This window comes from Cheilinus undulatus, linkage group 7 (assembly GCF_018320785.1).
Source record: "Cheilinus undulatus linkage group 7, ASM1832078v1, whole genome shotgun sequence".
Lineage (NCBI taxonomy): Eukaryota > Metazoa > Chordata > Actinopteri > Labriformes > Labridae > Cheilinus > Cheilinus undulatus.
Genome location: NC_054871.1, coordinates 17,926,966 through 17,939,437, shown reverse-complemented (window position 1 = coordinate 17,939,437; position 12,472 = coordinate 17,926,966). Strand labels below are relative to the sequence as shown.

General features: G+C 37.0%; 1 protein-coding gene across 2 annotated transcripts in view; it reads right to left on the bottom strand.

Annotated features, from left to right (window-relative positions):
• Positions 1 to 12,472, bottom strand: part of rabgap1l (RAB GTPase activating protein 1-like) — a 172,556-nt gene that overhangs the window by 147,391 nt on the left and 12,693 nt on the right. For both annotated transcript variants that reach the window (XM_041792373.1, XM_041792372.1), the window contains 5 exons: positions 11,885 to 12,059; positions 11,297 to 11,454; positions 9,116 to 9,226; positions 5,368 to 5,434; positions 4,987 to 5,089 (listed from right to left, as the gene is read on the bottom strand). In XM_041792373.1, the coding sequence (XP_041648307.1) occupies positions 4,987 to 5,089; positions 5,368 to 5,434; positions 9,116 to 9,226; positions 11,297 to 11,454; positions 11,885 to 12,059 (614 nt within the window). The remainder of the gene's footprint in view (positions 1 to 4,986; positions 5,090 to 5,367; positions 5,435 to 9,115; positions 9,227 to 11,296; positions 11,455 to 11,884; positions 12,060 to 12,472) is intronic.

Here is a 12,472-nt window from a genome sequence, read left to right as displayed (position 1 = left end):
GAGAGAACAAGACAAAAATAAGTTACTACTGAATCTAATGTCAAAGTGTTTTGTGTCTTTTCTTCAACTAGGTAACAACTGATGTAAGAACCGCTTTAAATCAGTGTCGATCTACTATCACATCTTTAAAATGAAGACTTACAGCATGATTCACATCTGTACTTGCACTGTTGGGGACTAAAACCTTTCAATCTCCACACTTTCTTTGAAAAAGCAAAAAAAAAAAAACTGATTAGTGACTACCTTAGTTTACATTATTGCTTAAAGTAAGTAGCACTAACTTTTTAAAATGTGAGAGCCTTCAATCTCACAGGATGGTATACCTGTTTTCATCATACTGGCTTCTACTAGGAGGCAAGATAGCCATGTCCTCAGTTTGAATCCTGTGAGGTCACCACACCCCCTAGTGGATAAGTAGTTAACATTAACATCTCCATCTATACCATGTATATATCTGGCTCGTAGGCAGCAGTTTCAGGACTAGGATCCATCCCTTTCGTGACAGCACCATCCAACAAAGTGATGATGAGCACTGCAATTAAACTAGCTGTTAAGAGCTGCAAGCTGGGCAATCTGCAGTCACTGTAATTAGCTCATTACCAGGTAAAATAAAGATGAAGTCATATTAGGCCAGATATTTAAAATTTTAGAGAGGCATGACACAAGGACTGTGAGGTAATATTCAAGATAATGAATCTACATTTACAATATCACAGTACACTTGTTGATGATGCATTATTTAAGACAAGAATAAAGACTACTTACTGCTGCTAAAAACTACTTCAGTAAAGAAACTTGTCCTTATATTTCTGTATATATCTGATATATATATTTTAAAACAAATTCAAAGTATTGTATTAAAGAATTATTAGAATTTTTCTGATTTTCAACCAGATACAAAAAATAAGCAAACAAACAAACAAAACATTAAGAATAGAACCAGGGGATAAGTGTGGGATCTGGCTTTCCAATAGAAACTGTGTTCTTGAATGTAAACTGGGCCTTCTTTTAATGTATAATAAGATTATTTTTTTTAAAAAGGAGGTCAAGTAACACAAAACCATTTGTTTACGGTGCATCTGGTTCACAGACTCTACAATGCAAGGCAGACCTGTTTAACCCTCTAGTCTTCATAACAAAGTTTCATTCCCTGTGAGGCACTCGCATTTAAAAATAAATATGCTTATTAAAAATGCGTTTGTGTGCAAGTTTAAAGGTCACATATTTCACCCCTTTAAGACAAGTTATATTGTTCTCAGAGGTCCCCAAAACATGCCTGTGAAGTCTGTTGCTGAAAAAAACACTCTAGTGTGGGATTTTTGAATGTTTTAAAAAAAAAAACCTCTGTTTCAGCCCTGCTCAGAACGAGCTGTTTCTGTGTCTGTGGCTTTAAATTCTAATGAGCTGTCTGACTCCGCCCCTGACCACACCCCTCTCAGGAAATGGATGAGGCTTAATGGATGTGGCTCTCCTGTGGATCTGAGAGGAGCTGAGAATATAAGGATTTTTAAATGCGAGCTAAAACTCTTGTCAGTCTGGCTTTTATGTGGTACTTATAATTTTATGACTATTACTACACAATCATTGTTCTAGTTACTTTTTAATCACATTTCAATTTTTAATGTAGTTCTTTATTGCCTTGTCTTTTATCTGTCTCTTTTTATTTTAATTTTCTCTTTTTGAATCATTCGTCTTTTAAATTAATTTATTACATTAATTTTGGTGTGCATTGGTCTAAATCCTTTTACCATTTTACCTATTTGTCAGTCACTATTCTACTCACCTGTAAAGCACTTTGGACCACAACTGAATTTGTTTGAAAGGCGCTATATAAATAAAGTTTGATTGATCACTTGATTAATTGCTGGATCAAGTACACAAAACTGCTGGCTTAATGAAGAGATTTTTAGGGCCTGTCTCCACAGTCGTTGATTTCTGTGCTGGTTCCTCTCACTTTCATTACAAATCCAATATAGTTCAGAGCTTCTACAGATCCGTTTTCTGATCTGACTTTCTTTTAAACAGTGAGAATTCTAGGTCTATAGCTGCTGCTAATGAAAGGACAGATTCCTTTACATTGTTTTCATGTGAATATTTTCTTCACTGTAGGAAAACATTAAGTGCATCATCATATTAGAAACAACAGTATAGCTACTATAGAGAAAAGCACGGGTGAGAAGCACTCTGAAACTAAGGTTGCGGGTGCTGCCAGCAAAACAAACACAGCAGCTGTGGACACAGGCAGAGGAAGACATTTGTTGGTCAAACTCTGATCTGTTTTCATCATCAAATGCAGGAGAAATTTTTTCTAATACCAATGAAAAGCAACGGAAAAAACATCTCGATGGGTATTGGCAAAATTTTCATTTGAAACATCAGTACTGGCCCTGATTTCCACTTTTTTTTAGTGATCATGCTGTGATAGCTAGCTATTAATAGCCAAAGTTGCTCTCTTTTACTCTGTAATGCTCAATGTGGCATCAACTTATACTCAGTGAGATGACTCATAAGTAACCACTACTCAACAACAAGCAAAGTAAACTTTAGCTATAGTAGATGATTGAGTTTTAAACCAAGTGCAGCTTCTTCTTCCTGGTGCCAGCTTATGACTGCAGCTTTGAGAATCATCACTCATTGATCAATAAGCCATTAATAGCTCTGCAAGAAAAAGGTAACATCAACTTTTACCAAATCAGTGTTTCCAATGGGAAGAATGCTGATTTTAAAATCATCTTTATGGATACTGACAGCAGCTCTACTTCAAACGCATGATAAAAAAAAGACACTTTCAAATATAATCTGCTGCAAAACCTAACCTCAAATAATTAAACTACAACTTAAATATTACATTATAACAGCTAACAGCAATGTCTGTATGTGTCTGACCTTTTCAATAGCAAGTTGTGAGTCATTTTAAACTGCTTCAGTCCCATGAGGTAGACCAGAGTAACTGATCTACTAAAGAGTCTAACTCTCAGGACCTTTGAGTCAGCAAGTTTCCAGGAAGTCTATTATGTTAGCTGTAATGAAGCTGGTGTGGCAAGTCCTCTGCAGTGAAACCTGCTTTAGGATCTGATCTGAGCAGGTGAGAATGCTCCCTTTTTAAAAGACAGCTCATTTGATTCAGAAACTTTCTTTCTATTTCAGGGGCTATTTATAATTACAGCAGAAATTAATTTTTTGTTTGTTCATACTGATAAATAATTAGTGAGTATTTAATGTTTTTTGTTCAGTTTATTTTCTAAATTAACCAATAACTAGTCCACTTCTCTAACTTATGAACTCCCTTTAGAAAAATCACAATAACTGTGTATTTTCTTTACATAATGCATTACTATTATCATTGTGTTTGCAATAACATAATCTTGATATCAAAGCAAATAACATTTTTAATAATCAAACAGCACATTCAAGGGTTAATACATCATATAAGAAGATCAGTAAAAAAAATTCTTCTGCTTTTCTTCATTGCTGAGCCTTTTTCATCATGTTAAATCATTAGAAATCTCTCAGTAAAAAGAACCCATAGCATGAGCAACATGTGCACGGTAAAACCTGCTGAGCTATAAGAACCCCAGAGAAGACTGCAGAGTGAATTGCATAAAAACAATCTCCTCAAAGTGCTGCTTTTCAATTTGTTTCTGTCTGACACGATGTGTTCATGCTTCTGTGTGAAAACGTGAAGCTTTGACAAGTGATGGGTTCAAAGGTCAGGGACAGGACTTCATTGTGTTACAGAATGGATGGAGGCAATTATCATACCCAAGCTTCAGTGCAAGCACCGCAGTTTTTCAGATATGACCTTGAGCTTTGTGCAGTCCAACATCACATTTCTGACACAAATGTATGGAAATAATTTCAACATGCTGTGTTTGAACGTCACATAACTCTGCACTGGTGAGTGCTAAGCAAGAATGCAGTATTTCCTGTGCACAAAAACTCAAAATATAAACTGTAAAGTAAATTTAAAAAATCACTGGCATCCCATAAAAAGATGCTATGCATACCTAAATAAGGAGAACTTGGAAAAAAATCATCTTTGGTATTATTCTGAGGGAAAATAGGGCAGCAGCAGATGCTGATGTACAACACATTTATCAAAGACAGCATAGGAAATGTAAATACAGACATACAAGTGAAAACAAATACACTCCTGTTAAGGAGGAGGAGCCAGAGGATGAAATGGTTAGAAAACAGTACATGACAGTTAATTTAGGCACCGATATACTTGACTCCCATGTCTTCAAAAATGGTTTGAAAATAATCTAGAACTTTTAATTTTTTTTTAAATTTGTGGTTTTGATGATCTTACTGTACTCACTGCAATAAACCTTAGCACTTTGACTATTTTACAGCTATTCTATAGACAGAATAGGGCTGAATGACATTGAAAAAGAATCTAATTGAGATCCTTATGTACCAATGTTGCAATATTTATCTAACATGCAATAATTAAGTTCTTCATCTTGTGTAGTTTTCAGCAAACACAAGTGATAAATCATTCTATATAATAACTATAATACTTAAAAAGTAAAACATTATTTCATGTGGGCCAGACCTTTATGTTAGGTGGAAATTAGATGATGCATGGATCAATATGAATTACATATTCTTGTTTATCTACGTAAATCAGTGGTAAATCAACTTATTTATTCAACTTACAGCCTGATAAGCACTTATCATGACAACGATGGATGAGCTATTTTGTAAAAAAAAATCTAACTGCAATTATTCTGACTCATACTGCAAATGCATTATGAATTGTTGAGTTTTTGCTAACATTTCTAGAAAAAAATGACACTTGAATGTTTGCAAAATGTGTCAAGCATAGCAGCTTCTGCAGCACAAATGTGTATTAAACGGTATTTTGACACATTTCAGATTAAAAATATTGCACCTTCTGTGATTTGATAATCGCAGCAGGCCATGTTGTGATTTAATCTAAAAATGGATTAATTGCCATGCATTAATACAGATGGATCTCACCTTTAGGCGTGTCTTCATTTAAAGCCTGGAAAGCAGCCATGTTTGGGTTCCAAGTTCCTGTGATCACATAGGCTTTGCCGTCAGAGCTCTTCCCCATTGACTCCTGTGGGTTTTATATTAAAAACAGACGTCAGTAAATAGCCAAAAAAAAAAAGAAAAAGAAAAGAAAACTGTGTACATTATGAATGTTAAATGTCATATATACAGGTAGTAAAATACATTCACCAATAATACTGTCTTCTAAGCATAAAGTACTGCACTTGTAATGGAAAAACAACAGGGACTCGTATGTTAACTGATGAAGCACAACTTTTTTGAACCAATCATGAGGTATGGTGTTGTGTCTTGCCAATAAAATGTGCTCAGGTGGGCTCTGCTCACCATATCTAATAGATGCATGTCACTGTTGCAGACTTTCTGTCCTGGGCTCAGCAGCATCCCAAAACACCTGGATGGAGGATACAGGAGGCAACATAACCAATCAATGTCACTGCAGAGCTGGAGTCTGCACACTCCAGCAGAGTGAGTCAGACTCATTTGGCAAGTAAATGAAACAACTTAATTGAACAAACAGCACTGATGGATTTTGTAAAAACATTTTTGTGGCACTTGTTATGAAGTTTTCCATTAGAAACAACACAGACAACTTATTTATCAATGGTTTAACAGCAGATGTTTGAGAATAATAGGAGGCATATTGGAAATCTTGTTAAGGATGTAAGTGTAAAAGACGATACAGTGAATAACTTGTTTTTATGAATAATACAGTTTCAGACACTGTAGTATTTTGTAGCAGCTTTTGTAGCAATTAAAACCTCTATTTTGTAATTTCTAAGTAAAATAAAGGAGATAAAAGGGCTGAAGATTATCAAGTGCTGAATAAGTTTAAGACCCACAAAAGATAAAAACCTGGATCCCTCTCAACATTGGTCTGGAGACCTAATTCTGTCCCAGACAGTTTCAAGTTTCTGGCCAATACCAGATCCTTATCTGAGCTCCAAGCTCTTAACTTAAAACAATTTAAAAAAAGAATGTAAAAGGCAATAAAAACAGCAAATAAAACTAAAAAAAAAAACGAAAACACACATATAAAAGTTACAGTGCAGGGTTCGAGCGAAAATGGAAAATTTGAAAAGTAAAAAGTTTTTAGTCAAAGGCAGCGGTGAACAGGTGTGTCTTCAACCTTGATTTAAAAGAGTAGTCCTTCAGAGTAGTCATAGGTGTCTGGCCTCTCTCACTAGTCTCCTTCTTGCACAGTCACTCAGTTTGTTAGGACAGCCTGATCTAGGCAGATTACACATTTGCCATATTCATTCCTTATTCAACTGAATTTAAGGGGTGTTCAGTGCCTTGGAATTTTTGTGTATCCATCCCCCAACTTATACTTTTCTTTCATCTTTTCTCAGAGTGGCTTGGAGTGTTCTTTTGTCTTCATGGTGCAATGGTAGCCAAGAATAGTGAATAACCAGAAACTAGACATTCAAGACTGCAGTCACTTGAGACGCATTCACTGCACTCAGGTGATCCCAATTTCACTGATGTTGAGACTACTAACACCAATTGGGTGGAAATTGTTGAATTAGGTCAGTCCCTTTAAACAGGGTGATTTATGCAATCACTTCTTTTACTGTACATATTTTTCTTTAATTGATATTACATACTCTGCTTTCACTTTGACATTAAAGACATTCATTTGTGATATTTTTGTCAAAAAAGCCAAATCATATTGACCATGACTGATTTACAAAACCAATAAAAAGGGTAAAACATCCAAGGGGGTGAATACTTTTTAGGCACCGTAGAGGTCTTAAGTTACAGAGATTTCTCTGGACAGCATTAAATGCAATTTTAGTTCATTAGTTCAATTTTCTTAGGAAGACGTTGATGCATGTAGAACTGTATCTAGAGCAGAAAAACGAAACTTTATGTCAATGACCTTTCTCTATAAAATATTCACATTTATAAGAAATAAGGTGGACAAGATGGACCCTTGTGAGACACTATTCTAAACATTTTAAAAAAAGCTAGAGGATAGACCATCATCTATCCGCTATCAATGTGAAGTCCAAGGAAGCATCCATACAAAAGATACTTCCTTAACAACCTCAATGCAAGTTAAGAAAACTCTGAAGGCAGCCGGTGTATCATTGTCTAAGTCTAGAACAAAGAGACGCCTTCAGTAATGTAAATACAGAGGCTCTACAACAAGGTGCAAACCACTGGTAATTTTCAAAAGCAGGAAGGCCAGATTAGACTTTACCAGAAAATATCTGAAAAAGCCTCCACAGATCTGGAATTAGATTCTCTGGTCAGATAAACTCATAACAGAATGATGAGAAGAGAAAGTAAAGTGACCAAAAGGAACAGCTTATGTTACAAAGCATACTACATCATTTGTCAAACATGGAAGAGGCAGTGTTATGGCATGGGTTGGGCTATACATTCTGCTCACATTCAGCCAAATACTGCAACAGGTATGTAAAGCAGTAAGTAACCACTGAATCTCACAGGCGTGTGCAGTGTTTTTAACTGGAAATGTCTAAATAAGTCATTTTAAACAAACCTTGAAAATGTGCTACCGGCTGGAATGCAGCCTAGCACGTCCAAGCCTCTTACAGGTAATTAGCTCCCTGCCTTCACTGCAATGTCAGTCTTTTGTATCAACAGTATATCCTACCAGCCATCATAAATGAATCAAGGCAATTTATGTTGCTTCCAGTTCATCATTAAAATAAAAATATTCAGTTTTATTTTCCCTTTATTCTACAATTTCCCCTTGAGTGATCATTAAATTACTCAGCTTCATATATTTTGATTTCATACGAATACATTTCCAGCTACAAAGCACTCATGCAGAGTGGCTCGCATTGAGTTTTGATAGTATAGATCAGTGGTTCCTAACCTTTTTTCCTGGAGGCCCCCTCGCTTATATCTAAGAAAAGCCAAGCCCCCCCAAGACCCACATCAATTAAAAATTGATCACTTACTGTCAAAAATCAACATCAATTTTAACTGTTTCATAGACAAAACCCAAAGCAAATAGGTTAATATATGTTGATTATACCAAAAGGCTTTTGTATAAGCTATTTCAGGAAAGATTTGTCATGATCTTATCTGGCGCCCCCCTAGGGGGTCCTGGACCCTAGGTTGGGAACCACTGGTATAGATCAATTTTTGTGACAACAGATTTGTAAGTTTGTACGTAATGACTTTTATATAAGGCTTTTGTTTATTTTTACACCTTCAGCTGCTCACAGGTGACATGTTTGAAAATGTTTCCACATATTTCACCCACCACATTTCCATCTAATTATCCATAATGACTAAGTATAAACCTGTTATGAATATTAATGAAACAACACATGGGCATATCATCCCTAACAATGATCACCCCTGAACACCTGACACTAAAAATGAAGAAGAGAGCAGGTGTCTGTCTCCCTCTGACAGCAGGAAGAGGTGAGGGAATAAAGATGAGGAGGAGAGATGAGGATGACCTAGTTCTTTAACACTGCTGAAGTATGAAACATAAAACAGAGGGTGACTGAAAGCAGTTGAAAGTTATTTAAGTGCTAAAGTTTCTTGTTTAACTTGGTATTTCTCTGAATAGAAATGGTTTGTGTGGTTTTATGATGTCTTTCTGTGTTACTATGACCACTGGATGTTGGCAGTGTCCTTGGAAAAGGAGGCAGTCAAAAGCAGTATTTCATTTAGAAAACTGATTTATGTATTTCTACCTTATGAAATTTAAAAATAAGGTTAAAGATTGTGTGCTGTGTGTACATACAGCATATTTATAGCTGTGTTTTGCGTTCTACTTATGTCCTTTTGCTTATTTGTCCTTGTGACAGCTGCTACAGCACAAAGTCAGCAGAAAAAGCAATCCTTTTTTTTCAAACTGCATGCAGGTAATCAAGCAGGAGGATATAGAAAATCAATGATTTTGTGAAGTGATGTGCAGCGTTTCGAATGTCAAATACAGACTAAAAAGGGGTAATCATAAACAAAACAGAAGTTAAGTCCTTAAAATAAGGCAAGAAATAAATCTAGCACATCTTTCATCAATATTCCTTGGAGGAAGGTTGCTGGGACCTTGTCATGCGTCATCTCTTCACAAACTCATCCTCACCTCTCAATGCCGAGTTCCTTGTTGCACATTTGTTGAACTGAAACGACAACCTTCTTCTGAACTCCCTGACGCAGCTTGAAGTAGAACTTATCTCTGTCCTTAGGCACTGGACTGTGGAGAGAAACAGGGGGGGGGGTTTATAATCTACAACCTGAGGGAGGCAGACATGATGCAATTTTGTTTTCCCTCCCTTTGTATTAACAAGTTAACGATAAAAATGATCACAACTCCTAACCCTTTTCTTTAAGGAGTGTTATGTATCAGAGGGTCTATTAGGACAGTTATCAGGTTAATTGTTCAAAGAAAACAGAAAATAAAACTCCATCTCTTAAATACTTGATTTATTAAAGCCTACAAAAGAGGAATGATTGTCTTATTATGCTGATAAACTCTAAAGTCTTAATAAATTACCTTATACAGGGCCTTCAGAAAGGTCTCCGACATCCTTTACTTTTATCCATTTTGTCATGTTGCAGCCTGATGCTATTGGAATTCATTTTTTTCTCTCATTAATCCACACTTAGTACCCCACAATGACAGAGAAAACAGCATTTTAGAAATGTTTGCAAATGTGTTATAAATAAAAAAACTGAAATATCGTATTGCCATAAGTATTTAGGCCCTTTACTCAGTACTTTGTTGAGGCACCTACGGCAGCAATTACAACCTCAATTCTTTTTCAATTTGACACAAGCTTTGCACACCTGGACTGGGGGATTTTCTGCCATTTTTTGCAAATCCTCTCAAGCTTGGTCAGGTTTGATGAGGACTGTCGGTGGACAGACATTATCAGATCCCTTTAGAAACTGTTCAGTAGGGTCAGGACAGGATTCCACAAGTCAGAGCTGTCCCTGAACCACTTCTGTGTTGTCCTGGCTGTGTGCTTTGGGTTATTGTCATGTTGGAAGGTGAACCTTTATCCCAGTCTGAGGTCTTGTGGGCTACAGAATAGGTTTTCATTGAGGGTATCTCTCTCTATTCAGTATTCCCTAAACCCTGACCAGTCCCTGGTCCCTGCTGCTGAAAAACACCCCCACAACATGATGCTGCCACCACCATGCTTCACTGTTGGGATGCTTTTAGGCAGGTGATGAGCAGTGTCTGGTTTCCTCCAGACATAATGTGTAGAATTGAGACCATCAGAATCTTGTTTCTCAGTCTGAGTTCTTTAGGTGATTTTTTGCAAACTCCAAGCAGGCTTTCATGTGTTCTGAACTGAGGAGAGGCTACTGTCAAGCCACTCTGCCATAGAGCCCAAATCAGCGGAGGGCTGCAGGGATGGTTGTCTCTCTGGAACTTTATCCCATATCCACACAGGATCTCTGGAGCTCAGTCAGAGTGACTATCGGGTTCTTGGTCACCTCTCTTACTAAGGCCATTCTCCCCGATTGCTCAGTTTGGTCAGGCTCCCAGCTCTGGGAAGGGTCCTGGTTGTGCCAAACTGCTTTCATTTGAGAATTATGAAGGCCACTGTCCTACTGAGAACCCTCAGTGTAGCAGAAATCTTTTTGTAGCCTCCAAGATCTGTGCCTTGCAATAATCCTGTCTCTGAACTCTGCAGGCAGTTCCTTTGACTTCATGGCTTGGTTTCTGCTCAGATATGCATTGTCAGCTGCGAGGCCTTCTATAGAGAGGTATGTGCCTTCCCAAATCATGACCAATCTATTTAATTTACAGCAAGTGGACTCCAAACAAGGAGTAGAAACATCTTAGCAATGATCAAGAGAAAAGGGAGGAACCTAGGCTAAATTTCAAGTGTTGCAAAGACCCTTGTTGCAAAGGGTCTGAATACTTTTGAGAATGTGAGATTTCTTTTGTTGTTGTTGTTTTTAATTTGCAAAAATGCCTCAAATTTTGTATTCACTTTGTCATGATGGTGTACTGAGTGAAGCTTAATGAGAGAAAAAAATGAATTCAAACCACTGTAGCATAGGGCTGCAACATAACAAAACTGAAAAAAGGGAAAGGGGCCTGAATACTTTCTGAATGCACTGTATATATCTGTGAAAGAACATTTAAGCTTTACAGTGAACATATCTGTAGCACTGGCACACCACACCTTTATTCAACATTATCCATTTTTTCACATTAAATGTATAAAGGAAACAATTTCTACCATCACCTATATACTTTGACTGACTTATTTTTATCTCTGAATGTGTGTATGTGTGGACCAAGCACCTGTAGTTGCCCTTTCCATCATCCTCTTTAATCTCCAGTGAGACAGTGAAGGTGTAGAGGTCGCTGTCTGGTGGACCAGACGTTCCAACATCCCTGATGTCTGCCGGCCGCGAGGAGCGCTTAAAGGCGGTAGAGAAGCTGTACAAGATACGACTCACCTGGATGGGGAGGAAGAGGAAATATGGTGTGATTGGAAGAGAGCATGGTAAAATTAGAGAACAGCAGCTGGTAAGGAGGAACAAAATTAGAAGGGGGGGGCAAATAAACTAAATGAGCAAGTTGGAAATACAAAACTATATGTCACAACAGAACATTAGTAAAAGATATAGAAAAAATGGTTGTAAAGCTAAAACACAATGAAAATAGATTGATAAAACACAGGCAAGACAACAGTGCCCTCAGCTGGACAGTCAGTATAAATTCATAAAATGGAGGTCTGCATCATATGACCTACATAAATACATTGACAGAAATCAAAGCCATTGTTTCTATTTTTAAGCTCATTTGTGTCTACATGTTTCAAGACTAAATGTCATGAGGCAAGCTGCATGTGTAATTTAAAATACAAACAGTATGTATTTTACTCACAGCTTCTTTGATGTGGCAGGAAAAGACGTGAATCTGGAAGTCCTCAGAGCTCCGGTAACTCTCAGTAAAGGAGAAACAGTCACTCTCCACCGAACCCTCCCGTCCACGAGCGCAGAACAGCACCTTGTAGATGGGAAAGGAGGCGATCTCTGTGCCTGAAGCCTGGTCCACAATCCTAGGGGAATTTTATTTATGTGTTAAAACCATGCTTTGGTACTTCAAAGTAATAAACAACTTCAGAAAGCAACCAAAACAACATCTTAAACAAAACCAGAAAGAAAATCTGGCTGTATAAAAACGTGCTTAGATCATATTTAAAGAAAAGTATGACTTTTATTGAAATTTGTCATTACTTTCTGGTAATGCTGATGCCTCTTTGGGATCAAAAAAGTTCTGTCGAAACATAAAGCAGGACTGTAACTTCAGTGTAGCAAAGCATTTAAGTCAACGATTTTCTACATGCAAAAAATGCCATGACTAATTTCCTCTTTGGTGTATCTGTCTCATTTTCCATATTTCATTTTGAAACTTTCTCTTAAACTCTTGCTGTATCTGCGTCATCTATAACTGTACCTTTTTTTCTGTCTG